The following is a 24507-nucleotide window of genomic DNA, read 5'->3' as shown; positions in this document are numbered from 1 at the left end:
ACTGATTTTGGATTTTTTTTGTGGTGCTGGGGATCAAACCTGGGGCCTCAGGATGGGTGTGGTAATTTGTGCCTATAATCTCAGATACTCAGGAGGCAGAGATTGGATGGGTTGCAGTTTGAGGCTAGCCTAGGCAAAAAGTTACCGAGATCCCATCTCTATCAATAAGCTAGGAGTGGTGGTGCATAACTGTGATTCCAGTTATGTGGGAAGCCATAGATAAGAGGTTGGAAGACTGAAGTGGACACTACAAAAACACGAGACCCTACCTAAAAAATAACTACAGCAAAAAGGAAGGAGAGCATGGCTTAAGCAGGAGAGCACCTAGCAAGCCTAGCAAGCTCAAGGCCCTGAGTTCAACCTCCTGGTACTACCACGAGGACGGGAGAGGAAGAGAGAAAGTGTTCAGAATCCTGTCTTAGCAATTTGGGGCAAAAACCCAAACTACTCACCTGACACCCTCCCCAGGTAGAAATGAAACTCACCTTTTGGGTGGGTTTGAGGAAAGCTCGGGCTGAGCATGGACATCCACATTGTCCCCTCTCCAAAGGCCTTCGTGGAGCTGCAGACCACACCTCTCCTGAGGCCCTGTGATGCCCATGAGGGGACAGCTGATCCAGACCCTGTGCTGAGCCCAGTCCAACCTTCAGCCAGCCCCATGCCCTGCTGCCTCAGGGACTGGCTTCCCACTGCTCCCAGGGTCTCAAAAATGGGCCAAGTGTTTTTCCCTCTCCTCAGACCTGAACATAGTATTGCCTGTGTGTTTAGTAGGTTACTGACCAGGGGATGTGATTTGGAACTTACCTGTTGTTTCTGATAAAGTGTTGATATCCAGGAAAATTGTAGAATCCCTAATATCTGTCTGTAGAATAAATAGGTTGCCCTGTGATGTTATTAAATATTCTGATAAGTAACAAACAACTTCTTTTCAAATATCACTTGTAGCTGGGCCTGGAATCTTAGCTATTCAGGAGGTAGAGATGAAGAGGATTGGGGTTTGAAGCCAGCCCAAATAGTTCAAGAGACCCTATCTTGAAAATATCCAACTCAAGAAAGGACTGGTGGAGTGCCTCAAGTGGTAGAGCACCTGCCTGGCAAGTGTGAGGCCCTGAGTTCAAACCCCAGTACCACCAAAAAAATAACATACAAATAAATATCACTTACTCCAGTAAGCTTGGGATAGCTGGTTGTTATTGAGGGAGCAGTGAGTCTGCAGTGGATTAGGAGCGTGCTGTGTCTTGAGTGTTAGGTGACAAGTTCTTCCTGTATGAGTAGTGTGTGTGGGTGCTGGTATTTAGCATTTAGGGAGTTTGGGGTGCCTGCATGCATAGCTTTTCTCAGCCTGCGTACATAGTGGAAGGTCTGCTCAGAAGGCTTTTGATTTTAAAAGTGGTTTCATATCATCTGCAGTGGGAACTGCTCTTCCTTCCCACTGAGGTGACCTAAGACAGTACATGGGTAGCATTTGTCATTGGTAACTGTCGAATGTGGCAGAAATGCTGGATCATGTAGCACACTGGGCCTGCTCCTCCAAAGCTGAGTGTTCCTAAAGAAAGGGTGGGAATAACTGTCCAGGTGTGGGAATCACCTAAGGCCTACTCCACGTGCCTGATTCTCTCTGTGTTCCCTGTTCAGAGGAGAGGAGACGGAAGGAGCGGGAAGACCAGATGTACCGTGAGCGGCTGCGCACCTTGTTCATCATCGCAGTGGTTATGAGCCTGCTGAATTCACTCAGCACCAGTGGAGGCAGCATTTCCTGGAGTGACTTTGTCAATGAAATGCTGGCCAAAGGCGAGGTGCAGCGTGTCCAGGTGGTGCCTGAGAGTGATGTGGTGGAAGTCTATCTGCATCCTGGAGCCGTGGTGTTCGGGCGGCCTGTGAGTGAGGGTGAGGGCACCGCAGAGACTTGGAGACTCAGTACCTTCCTATTTACTTCATTCCCCCAACGCCGGCCGGCCTGGTTGTCTTCAAGATGTGTGTATCTGGGGATATAAACCAGGGTTCCTTGCAGATTTTGGGCAGTGCTTGCTAAGATGGAGCTTAAGGAAAGCAGAGAAGAGAGCTTGGCAGAAGAGGCAGCATTGGTATTGCAGTCCCACAGCTACTGTGGTAACCATTTTCTGAGGAAGATGTGGAAACAAGTGACAGATTGTTCCAAACACCAACTCCCTGGCACTGGGGGCTAAGAAGATGAGGCCACTTATAGCCCTTCTGGGTCAGTCTGGGATGTGTAATGCTGGCTGGGAAGTCAGGGGAGAGGGCTCTCTCTGCTTCCTGCTTCTTCACCCACCTGGCTTACCTGCCCAGGTGGGACCACTGTTGCTTTCTGTAATGCCTTTCCCTTAACATTAATAAACTCTTATTACTTCCCTTACTACAAAGAAAAAAAGAGGGGGGCTTTGGCACAGGTCACACAGGCATAGGGGAGAGGAGGTGGCAAGGAGTCATCATAGGCAGCTGAGACACAGCCCTAGATGGATAGCTGACTGCACTGGCAGGTCCACATTCTGAGGGGTGGAAAGAGATGTGAGTTTGTGCAGGACTGGACATTAGGAGGAAGATGAAAGGGAGTCTGCTCACCTCCACCCCTGGTGCTTGACCCTCAGGAGCCCAATATGGGAGCAGTGCAGGAGGAGGGACAGTCAGGTGGGAGAGGGTTTGGCCTCCAAGAGGGGGACAGGCTTCCCAGGGTGACAGAGCCAGTCGGTGCCTGACAGCCTTGGTTGAGAATACCTGCTGTCTTGATTATTTACTTACTTACTTAGTGAACTCAGGACCTCACGCTTGTTAGGCAAGCACTCTACCACTTGAGCCACTCTGCCAGTCCTTTTGTGTTGGGCATTTTCAAGATAGGGTCTCGAAAACCATTTACCTGGGCTGGCTTCCAATTTTGAGCCTCCTGATTTTGCCTCCTGAGTAGCTAGGATTACAGGCCTGAGCCACCACACCCATCTTGATACTTTAAAAAGTAGAAGAAACCCACATAGATGGCAGATAAGTGCTGAGGATGACACAGTCATATAAATGCCTAGGTGTGCCTGATTGTTTTAGCCCACTAGATTATCTTAACCAGTATTACATCCAGCTTTCACAAGTCACCTAACAACACAGCTACCTTAAAGAGAAAGTGTTCAAAATTCTGTCTTAGCAATTTGGACTCTGTGTAGGGGTGCAGGTGTCATTTCCTGCCCTTATCCCTGTCCTCTGCTAGAGTTTTCAGCCTACCAGAGTGAACAGGTAAGTCTCTGTTCTCTCTGGGCTGGTAGCCATCCTTGGTCAGGCTCACATGTGTGCTAAACATGCAGAGCTTAAGTAGGGAAGCTAGTTGAAGGACAAATGCCAGGGAGACCAATAAATTGAATTTCAGGTTTTGCCACAAAACTTTTTTTTTTTTTTTTTTTGTGGTACTGGGGCTTGAACTCAAGGTCAACACCTTGAGCCACTCCACCAGCCCTTTTTTGTGATGGGTTTGTTTCCAGATAGGGCCTCATTAACTATTTGCCCAGGCTGGCTTTGAACTATGATCCTCCTGATTTCTGCCTCCTGAGTAGCTAGGATTACAGGCCTGAGCCACTGGTGCCTGGCTAAAATTAAATCTGCTTTTCTTTTTTGGTGATACTGTGGGTCTTGCACTTGCTAGGCAGGCGCTGTACCACTTGAGCCACACCTCTAGCCCGCTGCCATAAAACCTTTTGCTGCAGTTTCCTGAAACATCCATTTGTGGCCTTAGTCAGTACACAGTGCCATTGCTGGTCAGTGCTGTGTCATGTTGGCATCACATCTGCCTGGTTCCCTTTGTGCTCTGGGCACAGCTGAGCTGAGGCAGGTGGTAACTGTAAGATGCAGGCACCCCTCCATTCTCTTTAAACTTTTCCTCTTGGTGGAAAGCACATCTATCAGAAAGTGTATCTCCTGAGATTGTGTTTTCAGATGTGTTTGAGAAAACTGGAACTTTTTAAATATAAAGGGGTTTTCTATATGGTGTCTGAGGGAACCCTGGTGTTGTCTGTACAGTGTGCAGCCGACCCTTCACTTGACACTGTCCTCTCTACTCTCTGCCCGCAGCGGTTGGCCTTGATGTACCGCATGCAGGTTGCAAATATCGACAAATTTGAAGAGAAACTTCGAGCAGCTGAAGATGAGCTGAATATTGAGAGCAAGGATAGGATCCCTGTTTCTTATAAGCGCACAGGGTTCTTTGGAAAGTATGTCAGTCATCTTGTGGACTCTATTTTATTTATTTATTTATTTTCTTTGTGAAGTACTGGGGTTTGAATTCAGGGCTTTGTGCTTGGTAGGCAAGTGCTCTACTACTTGAGCCACACCTCCAGCCCAAAATTATGGTTTACCCTTTCTCTTTTCTTTTTGCAGTGTTGGGGATTAAAATAAGAACCTTCTGCATGCTAGGCAGGTGCTTTACCACTAAGCTACATCCCTAGCCCTTAAAAAAATAATCTCTAACTGCCTTTGCTTACAGTGAGCTGAGTCCCTGTGGGAGGGTCAAAGTGTGTGGGAGTGTGATATCAGGCTGGACATGTGGAAATACAAGTCATTAAAGTTTGTTCCAGTCACTTTCCTCAGTTGTCTGTGGCATTTCCTGACTGAGCACCCTGGTCACTCAGCACTTAGCATCTTCTACAGTTAAGAAAACAAAACAGACATGTGCCTATAATCCCAGCACTCAGGATTCTGAGGCAGTGGAGTCCAAGGCTGAGGCTAGCCTGTCTCAAAAAAAGAAAAGAAAATGGAGTAGAAAGGGATGAAATGGGAATGTTGATTAGAAATTTTTTCAGTGTTGAGAGAAGCCGAGACATGTAGACTCTTTTGGGCCCCTAACTAGGATCTGTGGAATGACAGGTTAATGAGTATAAATGATGTCACATCATTTAACATTGCTGGGACCAGCAGTGACTGAAACCAGCAGTTTCTTGGGGATTTGTAATCTAACATGCAGAATGCCAAGTTACTAGCAAGTACTTCTCTGTTCTACAACCTACCAGTGCTGAAAGTGCCCTGCTCTGAGCTGAGCTGTGATTTTATTGTACAAGTGACAGCAGATGGCAGAGAGATAATGGGGGTGGGGAGCAGCCCCCTTCCTCGTGTGGAAGACTGGATCCTAGGACTTAACTTTTCCTGTGATGTTTATTTTTATTAATTTATTTATTTGTTTTTGGCAGTACTGGGGCTTGAACTCAAGATCTCATGCTTGCTGGGCAAGTGACCTATCACTTGAGCCACTCCACCAACTGTTTTTTGTGTTGGGTATTTTTTTTTTTGGCAGTACTAGGGTTTGAACTCAGGACCTCACACTTGGTAGGCAGGCATTCTACTACTTGAGCCACTCCACTAGCCCTTGTATTGGGTATTTTTGAGATAGGGTCTTAAAGACTGTTTGTCTGGACCGGCTTCAAACTGAGATCCTCCTGTCTCTGCTTCTTGAGTAGCTAGAATTACAGGCGTGAACCACCAGTCGGCTCCTGTGATGTTTATTTTGCCTTGCCAATTGAAACTTACACATGATACGTGGTGTGGGCACTGTCAGGGTGGGTTAGATAGCCAAGTGTCTCCAGCCTTTGCACGCTCAGTCTGACCACTTGGAAAATCTGTGTGAAGGAGGGAAAAAAGGTAGGGCATGAAAATACACTCTCCCACTATTTGCTTTATATTTCTGTCTCCGACATAGGGGTTGCATTTGAAATATCTGTGGTGGTCCTGGCCTTGTCATCAATGATTACAATGATGTGATGCAATGATGTCCAAACCCATGATTGCCTCTCTTTCTCACCTAGTGCTCTCTACGCCCTGGGAATGACAGCGGTGGGTTTGGCCATCCTGTGGTATGTTTTCCGTCTGGCTGGGATGACGGGAAGGGAAGGCGGATTCAGTGCTTTTGTAAGTTGTACAGACCAGAGCTTGCTGAATGTCCATCTCTGGATATCTCTCTCTCTCTCTCTCTCTCTCTCTCTCTCTCTCTCTCTCTCTCTCTCTGTGTGTGTGTGTGTGTGTGTGTGTGTGTGTGTTTGCTGAAGCCTTCTCCATAGCCTATGGAACAAGTACCCAGTGAAAATTAGCTTTTGCAAAGGTCAGCCAGAAGCCACAGCTGGCAGCCCATCCCTCCTGCTTTCTGACAGGAGAGTATGGAGCAGTGGCCTGAGTAGAGGGCCTCTCTCCCAGTGAGTATATAGGGAGCTTTATTCTGCAGAATCTGTGAATTGCACCTTTTTTTTTTTTCTTGGTTTCTCCTACTAGCTAATAAGCTGAGAAATTTTAAAGGTATCTTTTTTAAAGAAAAGCCAAAACACACTAGAACTCTTTTCATACTGCTGGACATTTCTTAGGAAGTACACCTCTCCCATTTCTTCCCACCCTCAGGTTTGGGCTGTGAGGTATGTGCCTCACAAGCAACTCTTGCTCTACCCTGGGAGTGTCTTTTTGTTTTGTCCACTGAGAGTGACCATAGCTAGTGTGCATGGTTTTTGTTTTTGTCGTTGGTTTTTTTTGTGGTGTGGGGATCAAACCCAGGACCTTCATGCATGCTAAGAAAGTACTCTCCCACCCCCAGCCCATTCTTCACTTATTTTTGGTGATAGGGCTCAAATCCAGAGCCTGGTACATGCTCTAGCACTGAGCTATGCCCCCAGCCCACACTGTTTGCTTTGTCTATTTGTTTGTTTTTTATTTGTTTTGCGGTACTGGGTTTGAACTCGGCCTCACATTTGCTAGGCAAGCACTCTACCAGTAGAGCCTTACCCTTAGCCCTTCCACTATTAGTTTTATTTATTTATATAACTTTTGGTGCTACTGGAATTTGAACTCAGGGCCTCACACTTTCTAGACAGGCGCTCTACCTCTTGAACCATTCCTCCAGTCCTGTTTTTTGGGTTGGGTATTTTCAAGATAGGGTCTCAAACCTGATCTCACATTAACTCCTGAGTAGCAAGGATTACAGGCATGAGCCACTGGTGCCTGGCCACACTGTTATTTTTAATGACAGCATGGTGTTTTGTTGTGAACCATATTTTGTTCAACCAGTTGCTTCATTTTTGCATGTTTTGAGTGCCTGCCTGATTAATTGCTTTGCAGGTCTTCCTAAAAGTAAGATCTGATTGATGATATGCCTTTTCCCATTGCTCTCAGAAGTTCCCAGCTCATTTTTCTACCAACACTTTGCAAGATGGACTACTACTACTGCGTTACTTTTTTACTCAGAAGAAGGAATTACACAGGATTGGGGAAAATCATATAGAAAAGCACAGCTAATGGAAAAGGCAGTAAATTAACTACTTTGTATGGGAGAGTTTCTTACTGGTTTGGTTTGGTGTTCTTTTGTTTTGTTTATTCTGTGTTGCTAAAGATCAAACCCAAGGCCTTGTGCATGCTAGGCAAGGCTTTACCACTGAGCACCCCAGCCTTGGGGAGAGTTTTTTTAAGGCACATCGTTAGATAACTTTCTTACTGACAAACAGCATAAAAGGTTTTCCCTTGCGAGTCTGAAGAGTGGCCCGTGAGACGCAGCAGCTACCAACTGCACAGCTCCCTGTCCTTGACTCTTTCTGCACAGAATCAGCTTAAAATGGCTCGTTTCACAATTGTGGATGGGAAGACAGGGAAAGGAGTCAGCTTCAAAGACGTAGCAGGAATGCATGAAGCCAAACTTGAAGTCCGAGAGTTTGTGGATTATCTAAAGGTGAGAGCTCTGTGTTGAACTAGAGGAAGGGGTGAGTGGGCGGCTGGCCTTCCTCTCTCCCAGCAGGAAGCCTAGGTAAGCAGAGCCTGGGGGCTGGAATGCCTTGGATTGGATGTGTGTTGAGGACGACTCCCTATCTGATGGAGAACCATGCTTGTGCCTGTGCTTGGTACACCAACAACACAAGCCCAGTGCACAGCTGTGAGTAGAGTAGAGGGGTGGTAATGGTGCTTCGCTGACTGTACCATCAGCTGGCACGGACACTTGAACCCTGGCAAAGCTCTATGCTTTCTCAAGCCCCACTGGAACCATAGCTGATCCATGGCAGCTATGTGAACTGTCCTTCATGTGAGTCACATGACATGCTCTGTGAGACACCGGGTGGTGAGTGTTACATGTCTGCTACTGTCTAGAGTCCAGAGCGCTTCCTGCAGCTTGGTGCCAAGGTTCCAAAGGGCGCGCTGTTGCTTGGACCCCCTGGCTGTGGGAAGACGTTGCTAGCCAAGGCAGTGGCTACGGAGGCCCAGGTGCCCTTCTTGGCGATGGCTGGCCCGGAGTTTGTGGAGGTCATTGGAGGTAGGTGGACCAGCTCATTGGTCATGTGTCTGGGATAGCACACATCTTCCTCAGGGGACAGAATTGAAGTGCAGTCTAGAGAAGGACAAATGCAACCCAAGTTGAAGGAAGTTTTGGTGTGCATTGGTCTGGGTGGTCATGTGGTTTGACACCACTTTCAGCTGTGACTTGAAGGGACTGAAACAGTGAGTACCTGGCCACTGCTGCTTTGTCTGCGGGAGGCCTGCTGAGGTTTAGGTGTCCTTGGTGGACAACTTCCCCTGGACTTGGCAAAGAATAGGGTATGTTTCCCTTTTTCCGATCTCTCTGTGTCCCCCAGGCCTTGGTGCTGCCCGTGTACGCAGTCTCTTCAAGGAAGCCCGTGCCCGGGCCCCCTGTATAGTGTACATTGACGAGATTGATGCCGTGGGCAAGAAGCGCTCCACCTCCATGTCCGGCTTCTCCAACACAGAGGAGGAACAGACCCTCAACCAGCTCTTGGTGGAGATGGATGGTCAGTTTCCAGCATGCTCCTCCCTCACTGCATACCTAGAGGACACTCTGATCCCTTTTAGAGTAGATGATGTTGCTCACTTTTTGTGTTCCGGTGCCTGGGTCAACTTGTGAGAGGTTTGATTTTCTCATTTGCTGGTGTGTATTGCTGTTCACCTCCTCCTGCCAGGTGAGGACATTTCCCAGAGGATGTGTGTGGACAGCAGATTATGAGAAGCCTATGAGAACTGGACATAGCAGGGCAAGATGCAGATCAGCTGCTTTTCCTAAGATGTTTATCTGTAGGCTGAGATTGGCACAGCCCCAGCCACAGAAGAGGGAAATGCAGAACAGCTGCTTCTCCTAAGTTGTTTCACAGAAGCAGGAATGCAGGTTTCTCCTGTTACAGTGTCACGCCCTTCCCGGAGAACTGCTGCTCCACCCTGTTTACCACTGGGTGTAAAAGACTCACTGAAGGAGGACAGGAGGCTTTTTGCTTTGGGGGCTTTTGCTTTGGACTTTGGCTTTTGGCTTTTGGGCTTTTGGCTTTTTGGTGTGGGAGGCTTTTGGAAGGGAAAAGGGTTACTGAAGGGGAATTGCTAAAGAGGGGTTGATAGAAAGTCTGCACTGAGAACTTTATATATAGGCTTTAAAAAAGCTATTCTAAAGAAAAGCTAAAGAGAACATGGGACAATGCAAGTCTGAGCACCAAGGCTTTAAGAAAGTTAAAGAGAAAACATGGGACAGAGCAAGTCTAAGGAAAGAGGTTTTAAAGAATAGTGAAGCAAAGTTTTAAAGAAGACTTTTAGAAACAAGATTTAAAGAATTGTAAAGGAGTAAGGCCTTAAGGAGTAAAGATAGAGAAAAGAAGCAGAGCAAAATGAAGAGAATAATAGCAAAAAGAAGCAACACACCTGGCCCCAACTTTCTGTCTGTTTGTCTATCCTGTGTCCTTTCTGCATCTCCTATTGCCACCCAATTAGCCCCAGTTAGGTTCAGTAATAAGCAGGAACAAGAGAAAGCTCATTCCAACAAGGAAGTGAGAGAAAAAGCTCGCTCCACCAAGAAGACACTGACCCCTTTTAGGGTAGATGATGTTGCTCATTTTTTGTGTTCCGGTGTCTGGAACACTTGTGAGAGGTTTGATTTTCTCATTTGCTGGTGTGTATTGCTGTTTACCTCCACCTGCCAGGTGAGGGCATTTCCCAGAGGATGTTATCTAGCTTTTGACACCTAACAGCAAATCAGATCAAGTACCATCCAGCACAGAAAGACAAACAAGGACTGCGAGTTGTGGTCAACCAGCGACCAAGCCTCTAAGGACAGGGTCTCATTATTTAGCCTAGGCTGGCCTCAAACTCACCATTCTTTTGCCTCAGCCTATTTATTTGTTTATTTATTTATTTTATTTATGCACTCACAGTACTGGGATTTGAACTCACGGCTTAACACCTTGAGCCACTCCACCAGCCCTTTTTTTGATGGGTTTTTTTGAGATAAGGTCTCACGAACTGTTTGCTCAGGCTGGCCTCAAACTGTGATCCTCCTGATCTCTGCCTTCTGAGTAGCTAGGATTACAGGTGTGAGCCACCGGCACCTGGTTCCTCAGCCTCATGAGTGCTGGGATTGCAAGTATGCTCCACCATGCCTGGCCACAAGTTCCATTTTTAACTATTCTTTAATCAGAATTTCTAGGTTTTAGGTTTGCAGATTAGATACTTTTCTCAAGGCATTTTTAGTTCTGGGAAAAACACTTAACCTGTAAATTTTCTTAAGTGCTGTTTGCTGTCTAGTAGCTGGCACACAGTGAGTTGATTGCACAAGTCTAAGGTGAAACTTCTCCAACCTTGTTTTGAAATAATTTGGACTTAGGAAAACTTTGCAAAGCTAGTCAAGGTTTGTCTGTCTCCCAGCTGCCAGGCCCAGGATGTGACATCCACCATGGATCCACTGCCCTTTGTTCAGGCCAGTACGGCCTCATTCACATGGTGCATTTTGTTTCCTGGCTCCTGGTCTCCTCCAGCCCTTTCTTCAGTTTTTTGCAGGCAGTCAGGGGAAGACATCCTTTCCATAGGGCTAGGGTGTTCTCAGGGTCAGGCTGAGGCACACATTTTGACAGGAACAGTGCAGCAGTGTCGTGGTGCTCAGCACCACAACAAACCTCTTCTGTGATGATAGAGTCTGTGGTGGGCTGGCTCTCTCCTCACTGGGTCTCAGCCGGGTCTTTAACCAAGTGACCACTCTTAGCTGTTGTGACGTAGATGGACTTATGGTGTGGAAGTATTTCATAAGCTGGAGAAAAAGCCCCACGGTAGCACATGGGACCAATGTACTACCTACTGTGCTAACAAGTCACTTCATGCTCGGGGCTTAAAAAATCAAGCTGTAATCCTGAAGAGTGGAGAAGGCTGCACTGTTGAGCGCCATGAGAATGGTTTGTGACTGCATCTTCCCCACACGCCTCCTGCTTCCTCTGTCTTACCCAGTCGTCCATCAGCACGTTAGTTCTGAGCAGCCAACCCCTCAACCGCTGTCTTGCACACTGACAAGTACTCATGGGAGTCAAGGGCTTAAGAACTGAATGTCTTGCAAGATGTTGTGAAGTGGTTCCAGTACTGAGGTGCTGCTGTTAAGAGCAGGGGCTCCTAGGTGCCCTTCAGAGGCACTTTCCAGACTAGGCCCAGGGGCCTGGAGGTTCCATCTGTGCCCCACGTTCTTCTGGGGAGCAGGTGCTGGGCTTGGTTCTGCTGGACCTCCATTCAGCCTGGGAGAGCTGGGTCTACTTGTCAAGTAGCAGTTCGTGGTCCTTGTTCAGAAAAGCAGTTCTGGAGTCTTTCCCTACCTTTCAGTCCTCCTCTGAGTGTGTGCAGGTTATCTCCCAGATGCTGTGTCAGTGACTCTACTGACTTATGGCAGTTTCTCCAGGACAAGCAGGTGGCTTTGGACTCATGAAGAAACTTAGAAGACAGCTTAGGTTCTGGCCATCAGGGTCTCATGACTAGCAACAGGTTGAGTGGGGAGGTGGCCATGTTGGGTCAGGCTGTAGAGCGCAGGTGCACTGAAGTCTGCCAGTCAGCTGTGACACAGTGCCTGGGACCTGCTATGGTGCCAGACTCAGAGAATGGACAACTTTGTGGCACTGACTGGACAGGGGAGAGCAGTCTTCAGATGACTAGCTGGCCATCCAGATCCTGACCCTTCCTTTATGTTTCACAGTGGTGGAGGGGGAGTGATTTTCACACTTGTCCTCAGGCTCCCATGGACTTAACTCTGCGTAGCCTCACAATGGCCCCTCGTAACTCAGTTATGGCATTCTGGGTTGTGAAGTGAGATTGAACCCATTTCCCGTCTGTGGTTCTGTGACCCTCTTTATGTTGAACGGGTGTCTCTCCAGGAGAGCATGAAGGAACCTCAAGTGAAACCTTCCTGCCTGGCTCTTTTTTTTTCCTCTCAAAACAAGTTTTATTTAAACAAGGCTTTGAATGTGTTACGTAATGTGAAAGCTGGAAGGGAAAAGAAAAACAAGTAACCAGTTTGTCACTTTGGTGGCTGCTGTGGAGCTGCGTCAGTCCTTCTGCTTATGTCGCATGCAGACCAAGAGAACCCTTTTCAGCACACTTAAGCCCATGAGGAAACATTTATCAGAGAACATTTCTTCTGCTTTGAGCCTCTGTATACCACCACAAAAATAGCTGCTTCCACCTTAGCATTGGTTCCTGCCTGGCAACCCGCTGTTGCAGGCCACGTGCAGAGCTGGGCCAGCACCAACAAGACCCTTTGTACCTCACAGCTGTGCACACTCGGCCCTGAGGCGAGTCTTTGTTGGCTGCTCCGGAAGAGCAGTTTTGGCCCATTGAAGTGCACGGAGGGAGCGTAGCAGATGCCAGGCTGGTCTTGAGAACAACTCACCAAGAAAAGGAGAAATCCCAGCCTCGAAGGCCTCCACACAGGCACTGTGGATGTCTGTGTGATTGCCAGGACATGCAGCAGGGCCCGGGGCAGAGAGCTCGGCCTGCCCACCTACTCACTGCACAGTCACCTGGCTGCAGGTTCGTGGGAAAGAGAGGGTGTTGCACAGAAGTGCTCTCCTGTGACATATCTCTAAGCCCTTGTTTTGGGGAACAGTAATGCAGGGCCATGAGCTCTTGATTCCACATGGGAGTTACTAGAAAATCGCAACAGGGCTGGGGGTGTAGTGCAGTGGTAGAGGGCTTGCTTAGCATGCACAAGACTCTAGATCAGATCTCTAGCACTGCATACACCCAAAAATCACGCACATAGGGCTGGTGGGGGCCTAAGTGATAGAGTACCTGACTAAGTAAGCATGACAGTATGAGGCCCTGAGTTCAAGCATCAGTACCTTAAAAAAAAAAAAAAAAACACACCCACATACATAATCACCCCAGTTTACATGCTCTTCTGGAGCATGGTTACCCCAAACAATGGAAGTCAAGCAGATAAGCCCTGATGAGCAGACTTGGAGCCAAATGTGAAATAAGCTGTTTTGAAACTTATGCTACATCTGCAGTAAAGCCAAGTGTGGTGGGTTGGGGCACGCCTTTATTCCCAGCAGCTGGATGTTAAGGCAGGATTGAGCATTCAAGGCCAGCCTGAAGTACATAGCAAGACCCTGCCTTAAAAACAAAACAAAAACAAGCAATACTAAAAAGCAGTCTGTGTGTTTGCCATGGGCTTTTAGTGCATCCAGGCAGCCAGCGTGGGAGTGTCTAGTAGGGCCTAAATAGCTCATGCCATCCCTACCTGTCCTCTTTGTGGCCATGAGTCTCTCGCATAGCTGTGGCAGCCCTGACAGCCCTGTCACGGCTGTGAACACTTGACTGGAACAGGCACAACCTGGGATCCTGGTGTCATGTCACACCTGCGAGCAAAGTGGTCATGTCCAGTAGTGCGTATCAGCCCCCACGGGGTCACCAATGCTGCTGCCAGGTCAGATCATCGGCCAGCACCCAGGCAGCTCCAGTGTGTGGCCAGGCTCAAGAGCACTGGAGCTCTACTGGTGTGTCCTCCATACACTGCATCCTTTCTGGGAGCTGGTTCCAGACACAGTCCAGGTCCCACCCCAGATCTAGGGTCAGCAGTGCACAGCCAGTGAGAGCAGCTGCTCAGGGTGGGGGTCGGCTGAGTCCTGGTGAGGTCAGAAGTGACCCACTGCTCCCTCTTGAAATCATGCTTGTAAAATTGTTCTGTTTTATTTTAGTAATATTTTTCCAGCGCTGGCAGTTGAACCCAGGGCTTTGCACTTGCTAGACCGGTACTTCACCATTGAGCTACTTCCCAGCCCTTTCTTTTTTGAGAAAAGGGCTTGCCATGTAGCTCAGGCTGGCCTCAAACTTGAGATCCCCTGCATCCTTGTGAGTGCTAGGATTACAGGCGTGTACCACCATGTTCCATTTAAAATCTTGATGAGGCTTATGCCCATAATCCTAGCTACTCAGGAGGTTCACAGTTCACAAGACCCTGTCTCAAAAAAACCCTTCACAAAAAAGGGCTGGTGGAGTTGCTCAAGGTGTAGGCCCTGAGTTCAAACCTCAATATTGAAAAAAAAAAAAAAAAAAACTTGATGAGAGCAATTTAGGAAGCCCTGGATGAGCCTCTGAGATCCAAGTTTGAGTGGACATCCTACCCCTCCTTGGAGCAGAGAGCCTGGAACCCTGTGGTAGAAATCTTAGGAGTAGGATTTTGTCTTGGGTTTCTTGTTAATAGGCTGAGGGGCTGAGGTAGCATTCATCCCTGTTCAAGTTGCACTTTTGAATTCCTGTGTGTGGCTGGGGCACCTCTGCCTTCTGTCCCCTCAGGTGGAGTGGGTGCTGTGGGGGTCACTGCTGCCCCTGAGTTTTAGAATCTCAGGCCCTGGGGTACTGGCTGATCTGCAACTCCATCTCACGTTGTGCAGGTCACTGCCACCCTGCCATCCTCCACTTAGACATCTGACAGGAAGAGGGTGGGAGAGCTGGCCCGAATGTCTCCAGCCCTGTCAGGTGTCCCCTGAGGCAAGTTGAAGACCTCTGTATCAAAGGAGCCCAAGCCATTCTTGCCTCCTGGGTATCTGTCTGGGACAGTGGGGTGAGCCTGGAGCCCCTGGTCTATCTCCAGAAGGGTTTGGCTTACCTGTTTGGGTGAGTGCACCTCAATTCAGCCCTTAGGCTGAGAGTGTTGTGTAGAAACTGGGACCATTTAGGCATGGGAGAGGCTGGAGCTGAATGAACCAGGTTGTGAAGAACCTGAACATTGGGGGCTGTTGTGCCATACTGGGTTTGAACTCAGGGCTTTCACTTTGAGTCACTCCACCAGCGCTATTTTTGTGAAGGGCTTTTCAAGATAGGGTCTTGCGGTACTGTTTGCCTAGGCTGGCTTCAAACCAAGATCCTCCTGATCTCTGCCTCCTGAGTAGCTAGGATTACAGGTGCAAGCCACTGGCACCTGGCTGTAGCTAGTCTTTTGCTTTGTTTGAGACACAGTCTTACTATGGTGCTCAGGCTGGTCTAGAACTCTTGATCCTCCTACTCCACCTCTGGAGTGCTAGAATTACAGGCATATACTTCCATGCCCATCCATAGCTTATCTTGTCATTTTCTTCAGAGGTTCTTTCACACAGTAAGAGATACTCCTTTTGTTGAAGGGCTGGAGGTATGACTCAAGTGGTAGAGTGCCTGCTTTGCAAGCGCCAAGCCCTGAGTTCAAGCCTAGTACCACCAGAAAAAAAAAAGGTTTTGCTTTTTGAATCTTGCTTGTAGTTTGAATCTAACAATTCTTGGCTACTCCTAAATCCTAAAGATTTTCTCAAGTGGGTTTCTTTCTTTTTCGTGATATTGGGGTTCAAACCCAGGGTCTCATACAGCCTAGCCAAGTGGATTCTTATAAAAATTTTATTTAAACCTATGATCAATTTGGGTTAATTTTTGTGTAAGGAGGCAGAGAGGCTTGAGTTGAAATTACTATTATTTTTGGTGGCGCTGGAGTTTGAAGTCAGGGCCTCACACTTGCTAGGAAGGCACTTTACCACTTGAGCCACTCCAACAGCCCTGTTTTGTGATGGGTTTTTTTTTGTTTTGTTTTGGTTTTTTGTTTTTTTTTTTTTCGTGGTAGGGTCTCTCCAACTATTTACCCAGGGGCTGGCTTTGAACTGCAGTTCTCCTGAGTAGATAGGATTACAGGCGTGAGCCACTGGTGCCTGGTGAGCACTTCCTCTTTATTCTTCACCAAACTTGTTTCAGCCCTTTCCTTTTCCCACTCCCTGTGCCTTTTCACTTAATTTCTGGATTATGCTATCCAGGTCTACCAAAAGTCTTGCTGAGAAACCATTTTGATGGGAACACACAATACACACCTAGTGGGATAGGTAGACTGAAAAACCAACACCAGATGCTGACTAGGAAGCTAAGGACCTGGACCCTGTGTGCACAGCTGGTGAGAGCGAAGAGAGGTACTGCCCCAGGGGTCTGGCGGTTTCTTAAGCTGAACATAGTTCCCCTGTGACCTGGTGCACAGTCTCCTGGTGCTTACCCTAGAGAACAAAGGAATCGCACTGTGTGACAGTATTCATTTGTTTCTAGTAGCAAGCAGTCAGAAACCAGTGTCTTCCAGTGGGTGAATAATTAAATTGGAATTCCCCTGTCTTGGGTTACAATGCAGCCCTATAACAAAACTTAGGAGCTGCAGCAGCATAGCTTTGCCTGGAGGGTGATAGGTCAGTGCAGGAAGCCGTCCTGACAGTCTACACGTTGTGTATCCATCTGCCAGACATAGTCAGCAATGACACTCTTGAGGTGGCCAACAGGCGAGTGTTCCTCAGAGGTTGGAAAAGTATGGAGGGAAATGAGGGCATTTGTAGCTTAGTGGTTCCTTGGGCACATGGACCAGCAGACAGATGAGTGTGTAAAAGTGGTGAGTCCAAGTCTGCTGGGTTCAGCCAGGTTTGGCCTCCTGGTTTTAACATTGTGCTGCAGTTAATAACACAGGGTAACTGGGTCAGCTTGCTGCGTATCTTAACTGTTAAGAGGGTTGGAGGAGTGGCTCAAGCAGTAAGACACCTGCCTAGCAAGCACAAAGCTCTGAGTTAAACTCCAGTGCACAAAAAACAGCAACAACAATAAAAAAACAAGGACCCAGAGTGGTGGCTCATGTCTGTAATCCCAGTTACTTAGGAGGTAGAATTCAGGACGATTGTGGTTAGAGTCCAGCCTGTGCAAAAGAGTTTGAAACACTCCATCTCAACCAATAAGCTGGGTGTGTTGGTATGCACCTGTCATCCCAGCTACTCAAGAAGCATAAATAGGATGGTCGGGATCCAGGCTGGCCCTGGGTGTAAATGTGAGACCTTATTTGAAAAGTAACTAAAGCAAAAAGGGCTGGGTGCATGGCTTAAGTGGTAGGGCACCTGCGTAGCAAGCATGAGGTCCTGAGTTAAAACCACAGTACTTCTAGAACAAAAGGGCTCCCCCTCAGGACATCTGTACCCTGTCCACATGTACCTAAGAGGTCATGGCTGTAGAGAGGCTGGCAAGAGAGGGAGCACGTGGCCGAGGGGAGGAGTATTGCTCTATGGGGCTGGGAGCTGTGGCCCCGCTGTGCACCTCTGCTGGAGCCACTGACTCTGTACTCCTGCCTTACTGCTGTTTTTCTTCTGTACCAATATTTCTATTAATTCTCCTATTTTTCCTTGTTAATGTAATCTCAGAATTCCTTAGTCCCTATGTGGAGGCTAGAGTTCTAGAAACTTAAGTGTGGAGCTGGGCAGTCTTCCCCACTTGATGTGGATGAGCAGCATGGCCACCCCAGCTGCCCCAGTCTGTTCACTCCCAGCCCCTTGCTACCTGTTTCAGTCTCACTCTCCCTGACTGAGGTGTCAGGTGGAACCATGAGGCTGAGGCCAACACCAGTGCCTATTGTACCTCCAGGTCCATTCTGTTCAAAAGCTTTAAGGTGTCACTGTGGCTTTGGGAAGGTGACAAATGGATTTGGTGAGGACACTCATGGCCTGGCTTGTCATGTTCTGAAATGTGAACCAGAGCACATGGTAACCATTTTTTCTGTGAGAATTTTCTTTGAAAGTATGGACACTGCTTAGGAGTGGGGTGCAGTTTTTGTCTGCAGCCACTGTCCTGTGACTGCTTCTCTGAAGCCCAGGGATGGTGGCCTGTGGTGAGGCCAACCCTGCCCCTCGTATAGCTTCCCTGTCCTAGAACCTGGTGTTGGTGGAGGACATCTGCTGGGAAGTCCTCAGGCTTCATTCTCCCATGTTTCTTTCAAAATTTGCTTTTGTTCAGAGTCTGTAGGTACTTTGAAACTAGTCACTGTCAAATTTATTAGCGATTTCTTAGGTTAGCAAAGGGTAAATCATAGTGCTCCTGGTCTTGTGTCTTTGTTAAGGGACTTCTCAAACAAGCCAAGGGAGAGATGGGCTGTGAGCCCCCAGCCCTGGCCTACTCCTACCATATCCATCCACACCCCCACTCCATCGTCGCTTTAGCGATCTACACCTTCAGTCTATTTTGCTCTGGTTATTTTGGAGATAGGGTCTTGAGAAATACTTGCCCTAACTGGTCTCAAACTGCCATCCTCCTGATCTTAGCCTCCTACATAGCTGGGGTTATAGGCTTGAGCCACCAGTGCCAAGCTTCTAAATATGTCTTTACAGTGAGGGAGATACTTCAGTATCAGTGCAGCACTCAGTCAGGTCTTTGCAGCACCTGACATCTACCAGGCTCTGGTTTCCTGGATGCTTCACAAACTGCAGGTTTTTTGCAGTCAGATCCATTGAGGTCCTCACATATCAGGACCTAAAAGGAGAGCTGACACAGCTCTCCTTTTAACTTCTTGGGCAAGAAACCTCTGGCCTGAACCTGAGGAGGAGGCTGGTATTAAAAGACAAAGTGTTCAGGTGCCCCAGAAAAGATCCCTGCAATGTGGTGGGGATGGGGAGGAGCACCCCCCACACCCTCTAGTAGGAGAAGTAGGAGACGGACAGGATGCTTGATCACCTCAGGGATGCTACCTGTGGCTCCAGGGAGCCTCTGACCCTTACACCTCATTGCCTGCCAAGAGAACAGGGCCATGTTTTTTGAGAGCAGGCAAATTCTTGTTCTTCTCATGACTTTGGTTAGAAGCCATCAGGAAAGTGCCTGGCTTCACCTGCCTGTCCAGGATCCCACCCTTAAGGCCACTGTGTCTTCTCTGTCCCCTCAGGAATGGGCACTACAGATCATGTCATCGTCCTGGCCTCCACAAATCGAGCCGATGTTTTGGACAATGCTCTGATGCGGCCTGGCCGACTCGACCGGCATGTCTTCATTGATCTTCCCACTCTGCAGGTCAGAACCTTGAGGAACTTGGGGTGGCTTCATCCGTGTCAGATGTCTTCCTTCCTGACCTGGCCTTGGTGCCAGCCAAACACTGAGCTCAGCCAGATAGCGTATGATCCCTTTGGGTGCCTTTTTTTGCAAACTTAGGGCCTCAAGCTTGCTAGGCAGTTACTCTGCTACTTGAGCCACACCCCTAGTCCTTTATGCTTCAGTTATTTTTGTAAAAGATTCTTGCTATTTTTGTCCAGGGCTAGTCTCAATCCCGATCCTCCTACCTACTTTGCCTCAACCTCTGGAGAGCTAAAATTATAGGCATGAAATGAACCACCACAACCAACTTACTGATTGAGAGATGTGATCTCCCTAACTTTTTGCTTGGGCTGGCCTTGAACTGAGAGCCTCCTGATCTCCAGTTCCAGAGTAGCTGGAATTACAGGCTTGACAATGCCCAATTGTCTTTTTTGTTGTTGTTGTTTTGGTGGGACTGGAGTTTGAATTCAGGGCTTTGAGCTTGCAAAGCAGGTGCTCTACCGCAAGAGCCACACCTCCAGTCCATTTTGCTCTAATCATTGTTTTGAAGATGGAATCTTATGAACTATTTTCCCAGGCTGACCTCAAGACTCGATCCTCCTGATCTCAAACCTCCTGAGTAGCTAGGATTACATTTATTTTTTTATGTAGTACTGGGGTTTGAATTCAGGGTTTTGTACTTACTAGATAGGTGTTCAACCACTTGAGCCAGGCCTCCAGCCCTGTTTTTCTTGATTTTTTTTTTTTTTTTTTAAATAAGACAGGGTCTCACTATGTAGCCTTGGCTGGTTTTTATACTCACAAACCTCCTGCCTCAGCTTCTGAGAGCTGGGACCCCAGGTGTGTGCCTCCATGCCCTGTGTTCCTTACTCACTGCTCTTTCTTGGGTTTTGCAGCTTGCTTATGTTTACCCACTGTTGTTCTGTTTCTATCCTTCAGTGTTGCAGTTGATTTTCCTGGTCTGGGTTAGGTTTTATAGCAAATTCTTTGAAACTGAATCTGTGGGGGAAAATAAGGGAAGGGAAGAGAAGGTCCATTCCTGCAACTTTTCTTCTGTCTCAAGGTTTGAGGAAAAGCCTTGGAATTTTCATCCTGCCCCTCACAAGAGCTTGGCTTTGCCCTGGGCGTGGGGTGGGTAGAAGTCCTGGCTAATAGAGCTTCCTGCCCTGACAGCCTCTTGTCACGGCCCCTGGTTGACATTGTGCCACCTGGGCCTTTGCTGTGTTCATGAGGGAGCAGGACTTCTGGGTGCAGTGAAGAGGATCCAAGTGTGGTGGGAGAGGCTGTGAAGAGCAAACCTGAGGGCTCCCAGCGGAGATGTGGGGAGCAGGCCACACTCACACACCTCAGAAGCCACCTTACTCTCCAGGAGGCTGACTGCCTCTTGACTACATAGGAATGTTTCATCAGGATCTGGTACATGCAGCATGTGTGGGAATTGAGAAATTTGTGGAGTGCTCACTTCTGCACCATAACATGGGCCCTGCTCAGGGATGATACACAAATTCTTGAAGCATTCCATATTACAGAAAGAAAGTTTTGTGGAATAGACCCTCCTTGTGATGTGCTGTACTCTCTCATCTGTTTTTTCAAATTAGTTTTCAAACTCTGGGTGGTGACTTAGGATGACAGGCACTAGTTTAAAAGCCAACAGCTCCTGTGAGCCTTGATGTGTCTTGTCCACGGGGCTGATGGGGGGATGCTGTGCCATGTTGGCTGGGTGTAAGTCCAGCCTGTGTTCCCCATTTGTGGCAGGAGAGGCGAGAGATTTTTGAGCAGCATCTGAAAGGCCTGAAGCTGACCCAGACCAGCAGCTTTTACTCCCAGCGGCTGGCAGAGCTGACACCAGGATTCAGCGGTAGGTCCTCAACCTGTAGCCTCAGTATGTTTTTGAGGGTAGGCATCACAGTCGCACCCTGTGGACCTTGGCACTGCCCCTGCTCTAGGGTGCTGGTCATTTCAGGACTGGGTGGGATGAGGCAAATACACAGGCAGCAGAAGGCCAGGAGAGGTGAACCCTCTTCTTCCAACAGTGGAGACTAAGCATGGGTAGAGTGGTGACGTTTGGGTCTCCAGCAGTGTGCCTTATAGCAGCCCCAGTGCTTCTGCCTATAGGGCATTGTGGGACAGTCTGCCTGTGTCCTCACTTGTGTGGCATGTCACATGGGGTCTTCAGATCAGACCAGCCCCCCCACCCCCGCCTGATTTAACAGTCTGTTAAATCAGTACAAGTAGACATCACAGGTGAAGGGTTTCTTTTTTTTTTAATTGCTCTCATTTTAAAGATCAACATAGATAATAACATTCTTCCTATTGCAGCTTTTTTTTCCTTTTGAATATATCCTTTAGTTTTTAGACACCATGGGTTTTGAACTTGGAGCCTCATGCTTGCTAGGCAGATGCTCTACTATTTGAGCCCCCACCCTGAGAGTCTGTTTCCTACCATCAGTGCCCTGCATGTCAGTGGCATAAAGCACAGATGACCATGTGGGAAGGGGATGACCTGAGGATATGGCAGTGGCCATTGCTCCCATGAAATGGCTTTGGTCTAATAACACTGAGAAAACTTCCTGTCTGCTTGCTGTTTCTCCCACTTCCTGCACTGCTCCCCATTGCCACTTTTCTTCCTTTCGTTTCCTTTTCGTCTTTTTTCCTTTCCTTTCTACATAGCAAAGCAAGGTCTTGCTGTGTAGGTTAGGCTGGTTAGGAACTCAAGGTCCTCCTGTCTCAGCCTCCCAAGTGCTGGGATTACAGGCATACACCACCACTTCCAGCTCTCTTCTCTCCTGTATTCCTTGAGAACTTCATTTTTTCCATTAGCTTCTCTGAGTGCTGACAGGAAAGCAAACACAGTGTTTGTGTTGACAGGAGCTGACATCGCCAACATCTGCAATGAGGCTGCACTGCATGCCGCACGGGAGGGGCACACATCTGTGCACACATTCAACTTTGAGTATGCCGTGGAACGTGTCATTGCTGGTATGAAGATTGCACCCCTGGTTAAGGCCGGTACTCCTTGCAGGGCTCAAGCGTGGAAACACCCAGACAGACCAGGCAAACAAATCAAAGTGAGGTGGCATAGAGGGCATCAGGCTCTGACATCCTATTTCTTAAGTCAGTGGCAAGGAATTGTTACTCTTGTCAGTTTAAGATACTGAAATTTACCTAAGTGCAGACATATTCTTTAAACAAATACTAAAATACCTGCACACCCACATGCAACTGGCCCTTTCCCAGTTTCTCTGTGGTGGCTGAGAGCCAACCAACCACTGGCCAGAAGAAGCCCACCCAGCTGCATTTTTGAGTAGGCAAGGCTGCTGCTGCCTGGGACAGGGAGGCATATGAGAGATATGTGTGCCTTTGGCACCTGCAAGGCCTCTGGGAAAGGGGTACATCTGTCGCTGACCCCATACTCAGCTGAAACTCATGACCTTGGTCATTATAGGATGGGATCCAAGTTTTGCAGTGGGGGAAGCACTGTGGAGCAGTGCTTAACCATGACTTCTCAGATGGGGTCTGAGGAGATCTGAGGAGAGCAGGACTGAACCTGAGTGAGCTCTGGAATCTTTCACAGCCCAGGTGGTAGCTTCCACGCTGACCCCCATATCTTCTGGTTGATGGGGCTAACCAGCCCAAGCTTGGTAGGTGGCATAGGTTTGTAGGGAGTCCTCCTTGCCACACCAGAACTCTGGCTTCCTTTTATGCTGGTCCCCTCAGTTTGAGTTAATGTTTAGAACACTTGCCAACCCAAGTTCCCAGGGCTGCAGCTTGGGAAGCAGTGAGTTCCTGTCAGAGGGGCAGAAGGGGTGGTGCCCTGCCTGGAGCAGACCAGGTTTCTCCCCAGCAGCCAGGAGGGAAGGGTGAGCTGCAGGAGAGTGTTTTGTATAAGACGCTTATATGGGAGTTGGTAAGCTTTCAGTAACAGCATCAAGGTGAGGGAGACTTGAGGGGGAACAACAGGCCCATTAAGGAAATACTAACAGGACACTGTCTCATGCGTGTGATGCTGAGAGCATGAGTTTGTGTTGAGGTGGAGCCCATGGCCTCTCAGCCACAGACTCCTTGTCAGCTGTGGCTGGAGTGACTCAGCTGTGCTGCGGTGCAGTGAGTCTGGTAGGAGATTCCTGTTGCTTTTTTCTAAGTGCTGTGAGCACAGGGCTACTCAAGATGCATAACATGGGAACTTAAAGGTCTGTGGAAAGTTGGGTGAAATGTACTGCAGCAGAAGTTTGAGCAGCGCAGTATAAATACTCATCCCTAGGTAAGAGGCCACCAGCTCCTAGAAGGACAAACTGGACTGTAGAGCAGGACCTGCAGCTGCTACTTGTGTTCTCAGTGGAGTGTGGATCAGAAACCTGGAGCCAGAGGGCACTGCTGATGATGCTGCCAATGATAAAATCAGAACCAGCCTCTGAGCTGGGTGCCAGTGGCTTACGTCTATAATCCTACCTACTTGGGAGGCTGAGATCGAGGTTCAAGGCCAGCCTGGGCAAACAGTTCGCACTACTACCCCCTCTGCAAAATAAACTAGAGGTGTGGCTCAAGTGGTAGAGTGCCTGCTTTTAAGTATGAAGCCTTGATTTCAAAAAAAAGAAGAACCAGCCTCTACACCCTCCAGCCCCAGCCTGCTGGCTCATCCAGAGGGTGGGGAGAGTAAGTTGAAGTTGAAGGATGCGGTTATTTCTGAAGTCTGAAGAACTGTTTCCATAGTTTCAGAGGAGTCCAGCATGTATCGGAGGAAAGGATGGGCCCCCCTGCACCCCGTCCTCCTTCAGAGTCCCCTTGAACCATCATGCAGTTTTGAGTTGGGGCACAGCTGCAAAGAGAGAGCCCAGGATGAGTGGTGCCCAGGCTTGCTGTACTTAAAACTCCATTCTCGGCTTCTTTCAGGGACTGCCAAGAAGAGCAAGATCCTTTCCAAGGAGGAGCAGAAGGTGGTGGCCTTCCATGAGTCCGGCCATGCCCTTGTTGGCTGGCTGCTAGAACACACAGAGGCTGTGATGAAGGTGGGTCATGGACAGGCCTGAGCTCCACAAGCTCAAGCTGGTTTAGGAAACCCTGTGTTTGTGATCATGAGAAAAAAGCCTGAAACGTACAACTCAGGCCCCAGACAATGGCAGGAACTGGGTGACAGAAGCAGGAATAGGTCCCAAGTCAAACGTTTAAGCTGCAGATTCGGTTTCCAGCATGACCAAAGAGTCTTACGTGTTCAGGGTCACTGTCCTGTCTACCTCAGCCTCCCAGTGGAAAGGTGTGCTCAGTCGGCTCTCAATGACTGACATTGGAGTGAGCTGAGCATCCATGAGAGCTGAGCTCTCATAGACAATCGTGAATTTGATGAGAACTTACTCCTGTCACATGGTGATTTTATAAACAGCTTCCAGAAAAACGTGGAACAAGACTGGAGACCCTTGAATGGCC

At 48.3% G+C, this 24507-nt stretch overlaps 1 protein-coding gene across 4 annotated transcripts in view; it reads left to right on the top strand.

Moving 5' to 3' along the window:
• Positions 1 to 24507, top strand: part of Spg7 (SPG7 matrix AAA peptidase subunit, paraplegin) — a 60981-nt gene that overhangs the window by 31156 nt on the left and 5318 nt on the right. For all 4 annotated transcript variants that reach the window (XM_074055470.1, XM_074055469.1, XM_020173581.2 and 1 more), the window contains 10 exons: positions 1636 to 1877; positions 4066 to 4205; positions 5790 to 5892; positions 7562 to 7687; positions 8101 to 8263; positions 8583 to 8756; positions 18941 to 19065; positions 20842 to 20944; positions 21955 to 22065; positions 23977 to 24092. In XM_074055470.1, the coding sequence (XP_073911571.1) occupies positions 1636 to 1877; positions 4066 to 4205; positions 5790 to 5892; positions 7562 to 7687; positions 8101 to 8263; positions 8583 to 8756; positions 18941 to 19065; positions 20842 to 20944; positions 21955 to 22065; positions 23977 to 24092 (1403 nt within the window). The remainder of the gene's footprint in view (positions 1 to 1635; positions 1878 to 4065; positions 4206 to 5789; positions 5893 to 7561; positions 7688 to 8100; positions 8264 to 8582; positions 8757 to 18940; positions 19066 to 20841; positions 20945 to 21954; positions 22066 to 23976; positions 24093 to 24507) is intronic.

The sequence above is a fragment of the Castor canadensis genome, chromosome 15 (assembly GCF_047511655.1).
Source record: "Castor canadensis chromosome 15, mCasCan1.hap1v2, whole genome shotgun sequence".
Classification (NCBI taxonomy): domain Eukaryota; kingdom Metazoa; phylum Chordata; class Mammalia; order Rodentia; family Castoridae; genus Castor; species Castor canadensis.
Note: the sequence above shows the minus strand (reverse complement) of the source record. Positions and strands in the feature narration are given on the sequence as shown.